Source organism: Balaenoptera acutorostrata, chromosome 21 (genome assembly GCF_949987535.1).
Source record: "Balaenoptera acutorostrata chromosome 21, mBalAcu1.1, whole genome shotgun sequence".
In the NCBI taxonomy this organism is placed as follows: Eukaryota; Metazoa; Chordata; class Mammalia; order Artiodactyla; family Balaenopteridae; genus Balaenoptera; species Balaenoptera acutorostrata.
Genome location: NC_080084.1, coordinates 7969044 through 7986872, shown reverse-complemented (window position 1 = coordinate 7986872; position 17829 = coordinate 7969044). Strand labels below are relative to the sequence as shown.

At 35.7% G+C, this 17829-nt stretch overlaps 1 protein-coding gene across 1 annotated transcript in view; it reads right to left on the bottom strand.

The window, feature by feature from the left end:
• ADAM32 (ADAM metallopeptidase domain 32) overlaps positions 1–17829 on the bottom strand; it is a gene marked incomplete at its 5' end in the record, with an annotated part of 153579 nt that overhangs the window by 7706 nt on the left and 128044 nt on the right. Inside the window, one exon of the mRNA XM_007178426.2 lies at positions 9027–9110. Coding sequence (XP_007178488.2) covers positions 9027–9110 — 84 coding nt within the window. The remainder of the gene's footprint in view (positions 1–9026; positions 9111–17829) is intronic.

The following is a 17829-nucleotide window of genomic DNA, read 5'->3' as shown; positions in this document are numbered from 1 at the left end:
TCTAGTTTTGGGAATCTATCCTATAGAAATAGCAAGAATGCTTACAAATATTTATGTACAAGTTTGCTCATCAAAGCAAATTTCGATAATAATGAAGAATCAAATATCATATGACATTTAACATAACAGAATGGTTAAAATAAAAAAGTTACAGTCATCCCTCAGTATCCAATGGGGATTGGTTCCAGGACCCCTCTAGATATCAAAGTCCTTTATATAAACTGCATAGTACAGTTGGCCCTCCGTATCTGCAGGTTCCACATCCATGGATATGGAAGGCCAATTGTAAATAATATTGTTTCTTATAACGATTTTTAGGCAATATTTAAAGCATGGAAAAGTTCTTAAGAGAGAAATGCGTGGGATTAAAAAAGCAAGCTATTTCCCTTTATATATAGTACCATGTCTGCTTTGTTGAATCGGTGACTCAATGAATAAATTTGCATACTCACACAGATAAACACATTTGATGAATGAATGAATAAATGAATTTATACATATGTACACATGTACATACATTGACAAAGAAACAAAGCTTGCAGGAGAAGAGTTAACTCTGTATTGTAAAAAAATACGGTTAATTTTTTGCTTTCTACTTTAGATTTCTAAATTTTCAAAGTCTTCAATGATGAGTAAGTACTACTTATTTTATGGGGGAAGAAAAGAATAAGCAATGTCCGTGAATTTGAAGGAGTGAGAACTTAAGATTGTTAGCAGGTCAACAGTTGCCCTGTTGGACAAATTTAGGCTCCAGATAAGTTTTATTTGACATGCCCAGAGTGTTCAAAGGAATATTTCTAGATCTCAAGCTCAAGAAGATTGGGGGTAAGGGAGAGAGATGAAGTAGAGGAGGTTATTTGTTTACATTGCAAGTAAATTTAAAAGTGTTTGGGCATTTTGGGAAAGAAATATGGCTTTAACAGATTTATATTAGAATTTTAAACATATATACCCTTCAACCAAGCAGTCACACTCCTGGTAATCTTCCCACAGAAATACAGGTGCCAGCATGCAGTGACACACGCACAAAAAAATACTTATTAAGCCTACGTCTACTGACTCGGAAGGATTTAAGTAAAATATTGTTGAACGAAAAAGTAAGACACAGAAAAGTGCAATACCACCTATATCTACCTAATATCAATCCACAGACAGATATTCATTCAGCAAAGATTTGAGTTCCTACTATGCGCCAAGCAGAGCTCTGAGCTCTTGCTAATATCAAAGAATATATGTGTATATATTTCTGTACATGATTAAATGAGTCTAGAATAAAAAAAACAGTAACGAAACATGGCAAACTGATAACAAGAGAACAGTCAAAAACTAATGTGATGACACTGGTATAATTTTAAAGTTAAACTTATTAGTGAATTTATTTATGTGTGTGTATATACATGCATGTATACAAACACACATGTGCGTGCACAGAGATGTTTCAAAAAATAAACTACAATAAAGCAACATAACTAGGTAGGTGTGTCAATGGTGACACAAGTAGTTTAATGTCTTTCTTTGTACACCAAATGAAATTTACCCATTGATTTAGTCCATTGGCATATTTAAATTTGTGACCCCTGAAAGAAAGTTTTCAACAGAAAGAATATTTTTAAATTTGGATAGTGCTTTACACTTGTATTCAAATGTGACGGGGTTTTTTTTTTAACTTACTGACTTCATACTGCAATCTGTTTTTTATTATTCTAATATTTATTTTTTTAATATTGTATGATTTGGGGCTTTAAGTTAATTTTCTGAAAGTCAATTCATAGAAAGCCAATTTGCCTAGGCCAATTCACCCAATGTCAGACTACCTAATAGTCAATTCATGAAATAGCTATTTAGTATTTTGGAATGCCAAATGATCAAATCTGAGTATTTACTGTTTTTTTAAGCTATTAAATTATACAAGATTGATTGGGTGGGGTGGCTGTCACTGCACTGGAAGATTTCTGTGAAGTGTTAGTAAAGCACTCCTCGTCTTCAGAAAAGCATCTTAATAAAATTTCCATTTATATATGCCCAATTTATATTTCTCTAGTTACAGCAGCAGAGACCCACTTGTAAAAATTTTTGTGAGAACAAAACAGTCTGGCACGTAAGTAACTTGGAAGTCAGCACTCCATCCTAACAAGTAAAAAGGTGAACAAGCTGAAAAATCAACAATTTTTATGTCAGTCAGAGAACTAAGGTCACAGGACAAACTGCTGCCTCCAAAACTGGAGAGGCAGAGAGGCAAACACAGAGATCACGAATTACCAGAGCAGAAACCCCCACGGCAATTAGTACCAGAATAGGAAAAATTCAATAGTCATTGACTTACTGGAGGCTCAGTTTGGTCAAGCCTGAGAGTTAAAAACTCCAGGAGTGTCCAGTTATGGGTGGGCCCCACACTTGTGAGTTTTACCTCCAGGAGCTGGACCAGCTTCTCACAGTGAATATCAGAGAAAAATTCCCTTGTATTTCCAGCAGGGGGAGGGGAAAGGAAGCAGTTTTGAAATATACCATAGTATTCTGTTCTTTTTAACAAGGCCTAACCTTAAGAGAAATGATTATATCAGAGACTAAAATTACTGAGGTTTTTTTCCAGAACCTGACTGACATAGGTGAAGGGAAATTTCTAACTCTAGCCTACTTAGCCATCCTGTCCCACCTAAGAAGGGGGAAAAACTGAGAAACACTTGTGAAATTCACAGACCAAAGATACAGGCTCACTAAAAGACAGCCCTAAGGATAGGACTATAGAATGCTTCCCCTCCCCTTCCACACAGCTCACCACTACATTATTAAAGGCTTAACACTACTGCAGTTCCTTTTGCCCAGTCATCATGTCCAGCTATCAAGAAAAAAAAAATCACAGGGTTTATAAAAAAGCAAAACACTCAGTTTGAGCAGACAGAGCAAGCATCAGAGCATCCTATGGCTAGGATGTTGGAAATATCAGACCAGGAATTTGAAACAACAATGATTAATATTCTAAGGGCTCTAATGAGTAAAGTAGAGAGCAAACAAGTATGGATGGGTAATGTAAGCAGACAGATGGAAATTCTAAGAGAGAATCAAAAAGAAATCCTAGAGAGAAAAACTACAACAGAAATGAAGATGGGGTAAGGAGTAGACTTGTCAGAGCTGAGGTAAGAATCTCTGAGTTTAAGGATTTCTCAATAGAAACTTCCAAAACTGAAAAACAAAGAGAAAAAATACTGAAAAAATTCCAGAAATTCCAAGGACTGTGGGACAACAACAAAAGGTATAACTTATGTAGACTGGTAATATTAGAAGGCAAAAAAAGAAAGATATGAAAGATATTTGAATCAATGAATCAATAATGATTGAGAATTTTACAAAATTAAGGTCAGACACCAAACCAAAGATCCAAGAAGCTCAGAAAACAACAAGCAGGATGCATGCCATAAGTTTACATGCCGGTATATCATATTCAAACTTCAGAAAATCAAAGATGAAGGAAAATCATGAAAGAAGCCAAAGGGGACAAAAAACCCATACCTATAGAGGCACAATGATAAAAATTACATTGGATTACTATTCAGAAATAATGCAAGCAAGAAGAGCATGGAGTGAAATATTTAGTGTTTATAAGAAAAGAATCATCAAGCTAGAATTTGGTATCCTGCAAAATTACTCTTTCAAAAATGAAAAAGAGACTTTCTCAGACAAATCAAAATTGAGAAATTTGTCACCAGCAGACCTGTTGTGGAAGAAATGATGAAAGAAGATCATCAAAGAGAAGGAAAATTATATAGGTCAGAAAAATCAGATTTACATAAGGAAAAATGAGCATTAGAGACAGAGTAAGTGAACATAAAATAAAAACTTCTGCTGTTCTTCTTAACTGATCTAATAGAAACCAGATTGTTTGAAATAATAATAGCAACAATGTAATCAATTATGCATGTTCCTAGGTAAGTAAAATGAATGACAGCGTGATACAAGAGATGGGGGGAGGATATAGATAATTTTCTTACTGCAAAATTACTTACACTACAAGTGGTATAGTGTTACTTGAAAGTGGACTCAGATTAGTTGTAAAATGTATCCTGCAAACACTAGGGCAACCACTAAAAAATGTAAACCAAGAAACATAACTGATATGTTAAGAAAGAACAGAAAATGGCATCATATAAAAGGCTCGATTACAACCACAAAAGGAAGAAAGCATGGAAGACAAAAATAAGAACAAAGAACAAAGGCAATAAATAGCTAACAGTGACAAATACGGTAGCTATTACCCAACTATATCAATAAGCACTTTGGATGTTAATGTTCTAATATACCAATTAAAAGAAACTGGAGGAGTCCTGTTGAAGATGGTGACATAGGAGGATCCCAAACTCGCCCCCTCCCACGGACATGCTGAATCTACAGCTACTATAGAAAAATTCCCTCTGAAAAAAACTCCAAACACTAGCTGAGTGACTCCAACACACCAGGCGAATGAGAAAACCCACATGGAAGCAGGTAGGCTTCTTACCATAAACCCCACCCCCAGTACAGTAATCCACAACCAGGAGGGAATTCAAAACCCCCAGCTTCTCACAGAGCAGCAAAGGATCTGAACCTCACCTCCGGCACCCCAACTTTTCAGACATGCAACTGAGAAACGAGCCTCACAAAACCCAGCTTGGAAAGCCAACAGGGCTTGGGTCCCAAAATATACAAACAGCTCATAAAACTACATATTGAAAGTTTATAGCAATAAAGTCATACAGCTGGGAAAAAAAAAACTCAAGTAAGCAACCTAACCTTACACCTAAAGCAACTAGAGAAAGGAGAAGAAACAAAACCCAAAGTTAGTAGAAAGAAATAAATCATAAAGATCAGAGCAGAAATAAATGAAATCAGAACAAAGAGACAATAGAAAATATCTATGAAACTAAAAGCTGGTTTTTTGAAAAGATAAACAAAATTGATAAACCTTTAGCCAGACTCATCAAGGAAAGGAAAAAAAAAAGGAGAGGTCTCAAATCAATAAAATTAGAAAAGAAAAAGAAGTTACAACGGACACCACAGAAATACAAAGGATCACAAGAGACTATACAGGCCAATAAAATGGAAAACCTAGAAGAAATGGACAAGACTGTACCAGGAAGAAATAGAAAATAGGAACAGACCAATCACAAGTTCTAAAATTGAAACTGTAAGTAAAAAACTCCCAACAAACAGAAGTCCAGGACCAGATGGCTTCACAGGCAAATTCTACCAAACATTTAGAGAACAGTCAACACCTACTCTCTGAAACTCTTCCAGAAAACTGCAGAGGAAGGAAGACTCCCAAACTCATTCTGTGAGGGCACCATCACCCCAATACCAAAACCAGACAAAGATATCACATAAAAAGAAAATTACAGGCCAATATCACTGATGAACATAGATGCAAAAATCTTCAATAAAATACTAGTAAATCAAATCCAACAAAACATTCAAAGAATCATATACCATGATCAAGTGGGATATATCCCAGGGAATCAAGGATTTTTCAGTATCCACAAATCAATCAGTGTGATACACCACATTAGCAAATTGAAGAATAAAAACTATATGATCATCTCAATAGATCCAGAAAAAGCCTTTGACAAAATTCAACACCCATTTATGATAAAAACTCTTCAGGATGTGGGCATAGAGGGAATATACCTGAACATAATAAAGGCAATATATGACAAGCCCACAGCTAACATCATACTCAATGGTGAAAAGCTGAAAGCATTTCCTCTAAAATAAGGAATAAGACAAGGATGCCCACTCTCACCACTATTGTTCAACATAATTTTGGAAGTCCTAACCATAGCAATCAGAGAAGAAAATGAAATAAAAGGAATACAAATTGGAAGAGAAGAAGTAAAACTGTCACTATTTGCAGATGATATGGTACCATACATAGAAAATCCTGAAGGTGTTACCAGAAAACTACTAGAGTTCATCAATGAATTCAGTAAAGCTGCAGGATACAAAATTAATACATAGAAATCTGTTGCATTTCTATACACTAACAACAAAAGACCAGAAAGAGAAAATAAGGAAACAATTCCATTAACCATCACATCAAAAAGAATAAAATACCTGGGAGTAAACCTACCTAAGGAGGCAAACGACCTGTACTCCGAAAACTGTAAGATGCTGATGCACGATATCGAATATGACACAAACAGATGGAAAGATATACCATGTTCTTTGATTGGAAGAATAAATATCGTCAAAATGACTATACTACCCAAGGCGATCTACAGACTCAGTGCAATCCCTATCAAAATACCAATGGCATGTTTTGCAGACCTAGAACAACAAAAAAGATCTTAAAATCTGTATGGAAACACAAAGACCCTGGAGAGCCAAAGCAACCTTGAGAAAGAAAAACAAAGACGGAGGAATCAGCTCCCTGACTTCAGACTATACTATAAAGCTACAGTCATCAAAACAGTATGGTACTGGAACAATGACAGACTTATAGAGCATGGAACAGGACAGAAAGCCCAGAAATAAACCCATGCACCTATGGTCAATTAATTTGCGACAAAGGAGGCAAGACTATACAATAGAGGAAAAACAGTCACTTCAAAAAATGGTGCTGTGAAAACTGGACAGCTACGTGTAAAAAAATGAAATTAGAACATTCTTTAACACCATACACAAAAATAAGCTCAAAATGGATTAGACCTAAATGTGAGAGAGGACACTGTAAAACTCTTAAAAGAAAACATAGGCGGAACACTCTCTGACATAAATCAAAGCAATATCTTTTTTGATCGGTCTCCCAGAGTAATGGAAATAAAAACAAAAATAAACAAATGGGACCTAATTAAGCTCAAAAGCTTTTGCACAGCAAAGGACACCATAAACAAAACAAAAAGACAACCCATAGAATGGGAGCAAATATTTGGCAATGATGTGACCAACAAGGGATTAGTCTCCAAAATTTACAACCAGCTCGTAAGACTTAATATCATCAAAAGAAAACAACCCAATCAAAACATGGGCAGAAGACCTAAATAGACATTTCTCCAAAGACAACATACAGATGGCCAAGAGGCACATGAAAAGAAGTTCAACATCACTAATTATTAGAGAAATGCAAATCAAAACTACAAAGAGACATCACCTCAAACCAGGCAAAATGGCTATCATCAAAAAAATCCACAAATAATAAATGCTGCAGAGGGTGTGGAGAGAAGGGAACCCTCCTACACTGTTGGTGTCAATGTAAATTGGTGCAGCCAATATGGAGAACAGTATGAAGGTTCCTTAAAAAGCTAAAAATAGAGCTACCATACGATCCTGCAATCCCACTCCTGGACATATATCTGGAGAAAAACATGGCCTGAAAGGATACATGCACCCCAGTGTTCACTGCAGCACTATTTACAACAGCCAAGACATGGAAGCAACCTAAATGTCCATCAACAGAGGAGTAGGTAAAGAAGATGTGGTACATATATACAATGGAATATTACTCAGCCATTAAAAGGAATGAAATAATGCCATTTGCAGCAACATGGAAGGGCCTAGAGACTGTAATGCTGAGTGAAGTAAGTCAGACAGAGAAAGAGAAATATGATATTGTTTATATGCAGAATCTAAAAAGAAATGATACAAATGAACTTATTTATAAAACAGAAACACTTACAGACTTAGAGAATGAACTTATGGTTACCGGGGGGGGAAGGGTGGGGAGAAGGGATAGTTAGGCAGTTGGAGATTGACATGTACACACTGCTATATTTAAAATGGATAACCAACAAGGACCTACTGTATAGCACAGGGAACTCTGCTCAATATTATGTAACAACCTAAATGGGAAAATAATTTGAAAAAGAATAGATACACGTATATGTGTGACTGAATCACTTTGCTGTACATCTGAAACTAACACAACATTGTTAATCAACTATATTCCAATATAAAATTAAAAGTTTTAAAAAGAAAGAAAAAATACATGCAGCCCAATATTCACTGCAGCACTATTTACAATAGCAAAGACATGGAAGCAACCTAAATGTCCATCAACAGTGGAGTGGGTAAAGAAGATGTGGTACACATATACAATGGAATATTCCTCAGCCATAATAAAGAATGAAATAATGTCATTTGCAGCAACATGGGTGGACCTAGGGATTATCATACTAAGTGAAGTAAGTCAGAGAGAGAAAGACAAATATCATATGATATTGCCTATGTGTGGAATCTGAAAAATGGTACAAATGAACTTATTTACAAAACAGAAAGAGTCACAGATGTAGAAAACAAACTTATGGTTACCAAAGGCGAAAGTAGGTGGGGGAGGGATAAATTAAGTGTTTGGGATTAACATATACACACTACTGTATATAAAATAGATAACTAATAAGGACCTACTGTATAGCACAGGGAACTCTACTCAGTATTCTATAATAACCTATATGGGAAAAAAATCTAAAAAAGAACAGATATATGTATATGTATAACTGATCCACTTTGCTGTACACCTGAAACTAACACAACATTGTAAATCAACTATACTCCAATTTTTTTTTAAAATGAAAAAAAATAAAATAGGGGTGTTCTACTATCACTTGAGATCGACAATCCAACCTTCTATCCACTGCACTTTTACTTTTTTGGTATGGGAAGTAAATTGGTCTCATTGGGAAAAAAAAAAAGTCTATTACAAAATGAGGGATAAAACCAGTAATTTTCCCTCACCCTATATATTCATAGACACACACACTTTAGCTTAATTATCTTCACATAACGAACAGGTTAATGTATTTACTGGAATATTTAATACCTCTGAAAAGTGCCCAACTGTAATAATAAATTTGTTAGAGTCATCAGCAATTTAATTCTGTACAATGTCCTCTAAAACATATGGCTACAAATTTAGTAACCCAATTCAGCCCCATATTTTAAGTAGATACAACATGTCCTAGCACACAGTAGGAACCCAATAAACATTGAATAAATTAACAAATGATGCTGAAAAGTGTCCAAGAGAGGTGATTTGGGAAAACATGAATCATGTGCTTACTTACTCCATGTCCATTGCACTTTAGTGAACAATTATATGATCTGTCTGCAAGTATCCTTGATTCTACACACTCACGATTTACACAAATCTAAAGAAAAACGCAAAAATTTTTTTTCTGAGTTAGAGAAGTCCAGTTATTGTAACATTACCATCAGTAATTTTATAAGACCACAGCCATTCAATGCAGTAAATTTCCATTAAGTACTGCTTTTGCTGTAACCCACAAATTTCTATATGTTGTATTTTCATTTAATTAAAAATATTTTTCAATTTCTCTTGAGATTTCTCCTTTGGCATAAGTGTTATTTAGAAATGTGTAGTGTAAGCTACAAATGTTTGGGGATTTTTCTGATAAGTCTAATGTAAACTATGGACTTTGGGTGAGGATGATGTAATAGTGTAGGATTGTGGATAGTGTACGTGTCTGCACCTCTGTGGGGTAACTGGTTATGGGAACTCCCTGTACTTTCTGCAACTTTTGATGTGAACCTAAAACTTCCCTAAAAAATAAAGTCTAGACAGCAACAGTCAGCTCTACCCACCACCAGAGCCTCCCATCAAGCCTCTTAGATAGCCTCAACCACCAGAGGGCAGACAACAGAAGCAAGAAAAACTACAATCCTGCAGCCTGTGGACCAAAAACCACAGTTACAGAAAGACAGAGAAGATGAAAAGGCAGAGGGCTATGTACCAGATGAAGGAACAAGAAAAAACCCCAGAAAAACAACTAAATGAAGTGGAGATAGGCAACCTTCCAGAAAAAGAATTCAGAATAATGATAGTGAAGATGATCCAGGACCTCGGAATAAGAATGGAGGCAAAGATTGAGAAGATGCAAGAAATGATTAACAAAGACCTAGAAGAATTAAAGAACAAACAAACAGAGATGACCAATACAATAACTGAAATGAAAACTACACTAGAAGGAATCAATAGCAGAATAACTGAGGCAGAAGAACGGATAAGTGACCTGGAAGACAGAATGGTGGAATTCACTGCTGCGGAACAGACTAAAGAAAAAAGAATAAAAAGAAATGAAGACAGCCTAAGAGACCTCTGGGATAACATTAAACGCAACAACATTCGCATTATAGGGGTCCCAGAAGGAGAAGAGAGAGAGAAAGGACCAGAGAAAATATTTGAAGAGATTATAATCGAAAACTTCCCTAACATGGGAAAGGAAATAGCCACCCAAGTCCAGGAAGCGCAGAGAGTCCCATACAGAATAAACCCAAGGAGAAACACGCCGAGACACATAGTAATCAAAGTGGCAAAAATTAAAGACAAAGAAAAATTATTGAAAGCAGCAAGGGAAAAACGACAAATAACATACAAGGGAACCCCCATAAGGTTAACAGCTGATTTCTCAGCAGAAACTCTGCAAGCCAGAAGGGAGTGGCATGAAATACTTAAAGTGATGAAAGGGAAGAACCTACAACCAAGATTACTCTACCCAGCAAGGATCTCATTTAGATTTGATGGAGAAATCAAAAGCTTTACAGACAAGCAAAAGCTAAGAGAATTCAGCACCACCAAACCAGCTCTACAACAAATGCTAAAGGAACTTCTCTAAGTGGGAAACACAAGAGAAGAAAAGGACCTACAAAAACAAACCCAAAACAATTAAGAAAATGGTCATAGGAACATACATATCGATAATTACCTTAAACGTGAATGGATTAAATGCCCCAACCAAAAGACATAGACTGGCTGAATGGATACAAAAACAAGACCCATATATATGCTGTCTACAAGAGACCCACTTCAGACCTAGGGACACATACAGACTGAAAGTGAGGGGATGGAAAAAGATATTCCATGCAAATGGAAATCAAAAGAAAGCTGGAGTAGCTATACTCATATCAGATAAAATAGACTTTAAAATAAAGAATGTTACAAGAGACAAGGAAGGACACTACATAATGATCCAGGGATCAATCCAAGAAGAAGATATAACAATTATAAATATATATGCACCCAACATAGGAGCACCTCAATACATAAGGCAACTGCTAACAGCTATAAAAGAGGAAATCGACAGTAACACAATAATAGTGGGGGACTTTAACACCTCACTTACACCAATGGACAGATCATCCACAATGAAAATAAATAAGGAAACAGAAGCTTTAAATGACACAATAGACCAGATAGATTTAATTGATATATATAGGACATTCCATCCAAAAACGGCAGATTACACGTTCTTCTCAAGTGCACACGGAACATTCTCCAGGATAGATCACATCTTGGGTCACAAATCAAGCCTCAGTAAATTTAAGAAAATTGAAATCATATCAAGCATCTTTTCTGACCACAAAGCTATGAGATTAGAAATGAATTACAGGGAAAAAAACGTAAAAAAGACAAACACATGGAGGCTAAACAATACGTTACTAAATAACCAAGAGATCACTGAAGAAATCAAACAGGAAATAAAAAAATACCTAGAGACAAATGACAATGAAAACACGACGACCCAAAACCTATGGGATGCAGCAAAAGCAGTTCTAAGAGGGAAGTTTATAGCTATACAAGCCTACCTAAAGAAACAAGAAAAATCTCAAGTAAACAATCTAACTTTACACCTAAAGAAACTAGAGAAAGAAGAACAAACAAAACCCAAAGTTAGCAGAAGGAAAGAAATCATAAAGATCAGAGCAGAAATAAATGAAATAGAAACAAAGAAAACAATAGCAAAGATCAATAAAACTAAAAGTTGGTTCTTTGAGAAGATAAACAAAATGGATAAGCCATTAGCCAGACTCATCAAGAAAAAGAGGGAGAGGACTCAAATCAATAAAATCAGAAATGAAAAAGGAGAAGTTACAACAGACACTGCAGAAATACAAAGCATCCTAAGAGACTACTACAAGCAACTTTATGCCAATAAAATGGACAACCTGGAAGAAATGGACAAATTCTTAGAAAGGTATAACCTTCCAAGACTGAACCAGGAAGAAACAGAAAATATCAACAGACCAATCACAAGTAATGAAATTGAAACTGTGATTAAAAATCTTCCAACAAACAAAAGTCCAGGACCAGATGGCTTCACAGGTGAATTCTATCAAACATTTAGAGAAGAGCTAACACCCATCCTTCTCAAACTCTTCCAAAAAATTGCAGAGGAAGGAACTCTCCCAAACTCATTCTATGAGGCCACCATCACCCTGATACCAAAACCAGACAAAGACACTACAAAAAAAGAAAATTACAGACCAATATCACTGATGAATATAGATGCAAAAATCCTCAACAAAATACTAGCAAACAGAATCCAACAACACATTAAAAGGATCATACACCACGATCAAGTGGGATTTATCCCAGGGATGCAAGGATTCTTCAATATACGCAAATCAATCAATGTGATACACCATATTAACAAATTGAAGAATAAAAACCATATGATCATCTCAATAGATGCAGAAAAAGCTTTTGACAAAATTCAACACCCATTTCTGATAAAAACTCTCCAGAAAGTGGGCATAGAGGGAACCTACCTCAACATAATAAAGGCCATATATGACAAACCCACAGCAAACATCATTCTCAATGGTGAAAAACTGAAAGCATTTCCTCTAAGATCAGGAACGAGACAAGGATGTCCACTCTCACCACTATTATTCAACATAGTTCTGGAAGTCCTAGCCACGGCAATCAGAGAAGAAAAAGAAATAAAAGGAATACAAATTGGAAAAGAAGAAGTAAAACTGTCACTGTTTGCGGATGACATGATACTATACATAGAGAATCCTAAAACTGCCACCAGAAAACTGCTAGAGCTAATTAATGAATATGGTAAAGTTGCAGGTTACAAAATTAATGCACAGAAATCTCTTGCATTCCTATACACTAATGATGAAAAATCTGAAAGAGAAATTATGGAAACACTCCCATTTACCATTGCAACAAAAAGAATAAAATACCTAGGAATAAACCTACCTAGGGAGACAAAAGACCTGTATGCAGAAAACTATAAGACACTGATGAAAGAAATCAAAGATGATACCAACAGATGGAGAGATATACCATGTTCTTGGATTGGAAGAATCAACATTGTGAAAATGAGTATACTACCCAAAGCAATCTACAGATTCAATGCAATCCCTATCAAATTACCAATGGCATTTTTTACGGAGCTAGAACAAATCATCTTAAAATTTGTATGGAGACACAAAAGACCCCGAATAGCCAAAGCAGTCTTGAGGCAAAAAAATGGAGCTGGAGGAATCAGACTCCCTGACTTCAGACTATACTACAAAGCTACAGTAATCAAGACAATATGGTACTGGCACAAAAACAGAAACATAGATCAATGGAACAAGATAGAAAGCCCAGAGATTAACCCACGCACCTATGGTCAACTAATCTATGACAAAGGAGGCAAAGATATACAATGGAGAAAAGACAGTCTCTTCAATAAGTGGTGCTGGGAAAACTGGACAGCCACATGTAAAAGAATGAAATTAGAATACTCCCTAACACCATACACAAAAATAAACTCAAAATGGATTAGAGACCTAAATATAAGACTGGACACTATAAAACTCTTAGAGGAAAACATAGGAAGAACACTCTTTGACATAAATCACAGCAAGATCTTTTTCGATCCACCTCCTAGAGTAATGGAAATAAAAACAGAAATAAACAAGTGGGACCTAATGAAACTTCAAAGCTTTTGCACAGCAAAGGAAACCATAAACAAGACGAAAAGACAACCCTCAGAATGGGAGAAAATATTTGCAAATGAATCAACGGACAAAGGATTAATCTCCAAAATATATAAACAGCTCATTCAGCTCAATATCAAAGAAACAAACACCCCAATCCAAAAATGGGCAGAAGACCTAAATAGACATTTCTCCAAAGAAGACATACAGACGGCCACGAAGCACATGAAAAGATGCTCAACATCACTAATTATTAGAGAAATGCAAATCAAAACTACAATGAGGTATCACCTCACTCCTGTTAGAATGGGCATCATCAGAAAATCTACAAACAACAAATGCTGGAGAGGGTGTGGAGAAAAGGGAACCCTCTTGCACTGTTGGTGGGAATGTAAATTGATACAGCCACTATGGAGAACAATATGGAGGTTCCTTAAAAAACTAAAAATAGAATTACCATATGACCCAGCAATCCCACTACTGGGCATATACCCAGAGAAAACCGTAATTCAAAAAGACACGTGCACCCGAATGTTCATTGCAGCACTATTTACAATAGCCAGGTCATGGAAGCAACCTAAATGCCCATCAACAGACGAATGGATAAAGAAGTTGTGGTACATATATACGATGGAATATTATTCAGCCATAAAAAGGAACGAAATTGAGTCATTTGTTGAGAAGTGGATGGATCTAGAGACTGTCATACAGAGTGAAGTAAGTCAGAAAGAGAAAAACAAATATCGTATGTTAATGCATGTATGTGGAACGTAGAAAAATGGTACAGATGAGCCAGTTTGCAGGGCAGAAGTTGAGACACAGATGTAGAGAATGGACATATGGACACCAAGGGGGGAAAACTGCGATGAGGTGGGGATGGTGATGTGCTGAATTGGGCGATTGGGATTGACATGTATACACTGATGTGTATAAAACTGATGCCTAATAAGAACCTGCAGTATAAAAAAACAAACAAAACAACTAATACTAAACTTTCATTGGGTTATTTGTATGGAAATATGTTAATATAAATGTTTCAGACATTACATGAAATTTCTAAAAATCTTATATTTGTATTTGTATGGAAATATGTATGGAAATATGTTAATATAAATGTTTCAGACAGTACATGAAATTTCTAAAAATCTTATATTTGTATTTGTATGGAAATATGTATGGAAATATGTTAATATAAATGTTTCAGACATAAAAAAAAAAAGTCTATTTTTTAAAATAAATTTTAAAGAAATGATTCAGGCTTCTGGTATTCGGTTCCCCATTTAAGGAGTTTGGAAGTTGCCACTCCATCCTAACAACAAGTAAAAAGTTGAACAGACTGAAGAAGCAACAACTCTTTTAGGATCCATAAAAGAAGTGATTTGGGGGCAAACCACTGCCCCCAAATTGGAGAGACAGACAAGTGAACACAGGGAGTCACAGCTTACCAGAGAAAAGATTCACAAGCGGAAGCCTCCTCAGGTACCCGTGCCAGGGTAGGAAAGTCTGAACTGTAATTGATGAGTTGCTGGAGGCTCAATACAGACACCTCTGAGAGTTAGGAACTCCAGGAGAGCCCCACAGTTTTGTGAGATGTACATCCAGGAGCTCAACCGGGTTCTCACAGTAAATGTTAGAGAAAATAATTTCTTGTATTCTGGCAGGAGGAGGGGAAAAGCAACCATTCTGAAGTAGCCAGAGCACTCTGTTCTTAACAAGCTTGCCCTCAGGAGAAACTAGTTAACTAGAGCCTAATCTGGTGGTGTTTTATCAGAGCCTAACTGATCTGGGGGAAGGGAAATACCCAATTTCAGTCAGCTCTAACCTTCCATGTGTAAGAAGAGAAATACCCAACTCCAGCCCACTCCAGCCATCCTGTCCCATCTAAGGGAGGAGAAAAAACATGAGAAACACTTGTGAAGTTCACAGTCCAGAGGCACAGGTTCACTGAAAGACTCAGACCTGTTCATAGGACTAACGAACACTTCCCCTTCCCACAACACCTCACCACCACATTTCTAAAGGTCTATTTACAGCAGTTCTTTTATCTGGTTCATCATGTCCAGCTCTCAAGAAAACAGATAAGGTTATACTAAAAGCTAAAAAACACAATTGGAAAAACGGAGAAAGTATCAAAACCATACATGTCAGGGATACTGAAATTATCAGACCAGGAGTTTAAAACAACTATGATTAATATGCTAAGGGCTCTAATATATGAAGTAGACAGTATGCAAGAACAGATGGGAGATGGAAGCAGAGAGACAGCAATCCTAAGAAAAAAATAAAAATAAATGCTGGAATGAAAAAAAAACCCACTGTAACAAAAATGAATAAATGCCTTTAATGGGCTTATTAGTACACTGGACATAGCTGAGGGAAGAATCTCTGAGCTAGAGGATATATCAATAGAATCCTTGAAAATGAAAAAGCAAAAAGAACAAAGACAAAAAAATAACACAGAATATCCAAGGACTGTGGGACAACTACAAAAGGTATAACATATATGTAATGGAAATGCCAGAAGAAAAAGAAAAAGGAACAGAAGAAATATTTGAAACAATAATGACTAAGGATTTCCCCCAAATTAATGTCAGACACCAAACCACAGTTCCAGGAATCTCAGATAACAATAAGCAGGATAAATGCCAAACAAACTAACTAACAAACCCCTACACCTAGGCATATTGTGTTCAAACAGAAAATCAAAGAATAAATCCTGAAAAAAGCAAAAAAAATTTTTAAAGCCTTACCTATAGATTAACAAAGATAAGAATTACATCTGACTTCTCCTCAGAAACCAGGCAGTCAGAAGAGTGGAGCAAAATATTTAAAGTATTGACAGAAAAAAATCCCCAACCTAGAATTCTATATACCGCAAAATTATCCTTCAAAAGTGAAAGAGAGATAAAGACTTTTTCAGACACACAAAAATGGAGGGAATTTTTCGCTAAGAGAGCTGTCTTGCAAGACATGTCAAAAGAAGTTCTTAAGAGAGAAGGAAAATAATATAGGTCAGAAACTAATAGGATGTACAATAGCTTTACGTAAACTATTTTCTTTGTGTGATAAGCATGTGTCAATGTAGGTTGATCAATTGTAACAACTGTACCACACTGGTGGGTGATGTTAGTAACGGGGAAGACATGCCTGTGTGGGGCCAAGAGGGCATGTAAGAAATCCCTCTAACATCCTTTCCGTTTTGTTGTGAATCTAAAATTGTTCTTTAAAAACAGTCCAAAAAAATGATTCAGGGCAGGGAAATGGGAGAAACAAATGAAACAAGACTGACATAAAAAAATCATAATCAAAAAATCACTTTTAATTACAATAGCCTGAAATCTAACAAAACCATCCCTAAGAACACAGTTTAAATAATATTCTGTATTACTGCACATATCGGAAGTTTGCATAGAAAGAAAATCAATTCAATAATCAGGAGTTTTCACTAAATATGCGCTATTATTCGAGCTCCTAAGAAAGATATTAAAAGTTTTCATTAAAATATACTACAGATATCTAATATTCTATTATGGAATGTATTAAACATCCAAATATTAATTCTTTTAAGTATAAAGTATAATAATCAGAGGATTCAGGATATATTCCCAACTCCCTTATTTCTAGCAATATCAACTTCCCTAAGTTGCAGTTTTCTTAAATGAGTACAATAATACTTTTTCTAAACTATTTGAGATTTGTTTCAAGGTTAAAATGAAATAATGTATGTGAAAATGATTTCCTTTCAAACATGAAATCACAACACCCTTCAGAGAAATGGCCTCACAAAACCCTTTCTAAACCCCAACACCCTAACCCTTTTAAGCCTTTAATGTGTTCAGTCTTCTCATTAGTTATTGGCCTCTGTGGTGTGTCTAACAACTCCTTTTAGAATGTAGAGATTTTGAAGTAAATTTATTCCCTCTATGTTTTCTCCAGATTTGGCTGGTTGGTCTCATAGATAACAAATTATAATAACAATAAATAATAATAGCCAACCTATATTTAGCTCTTACTATGTGCTGGGCATTGTGCTAAGCACTTTATACTATTATCTCATTTAATCTTTGCAGTAACTCCATAGAGTAAATGTTATTATTATCCCCACTTTACATACAGTTGTGATATCTCAGA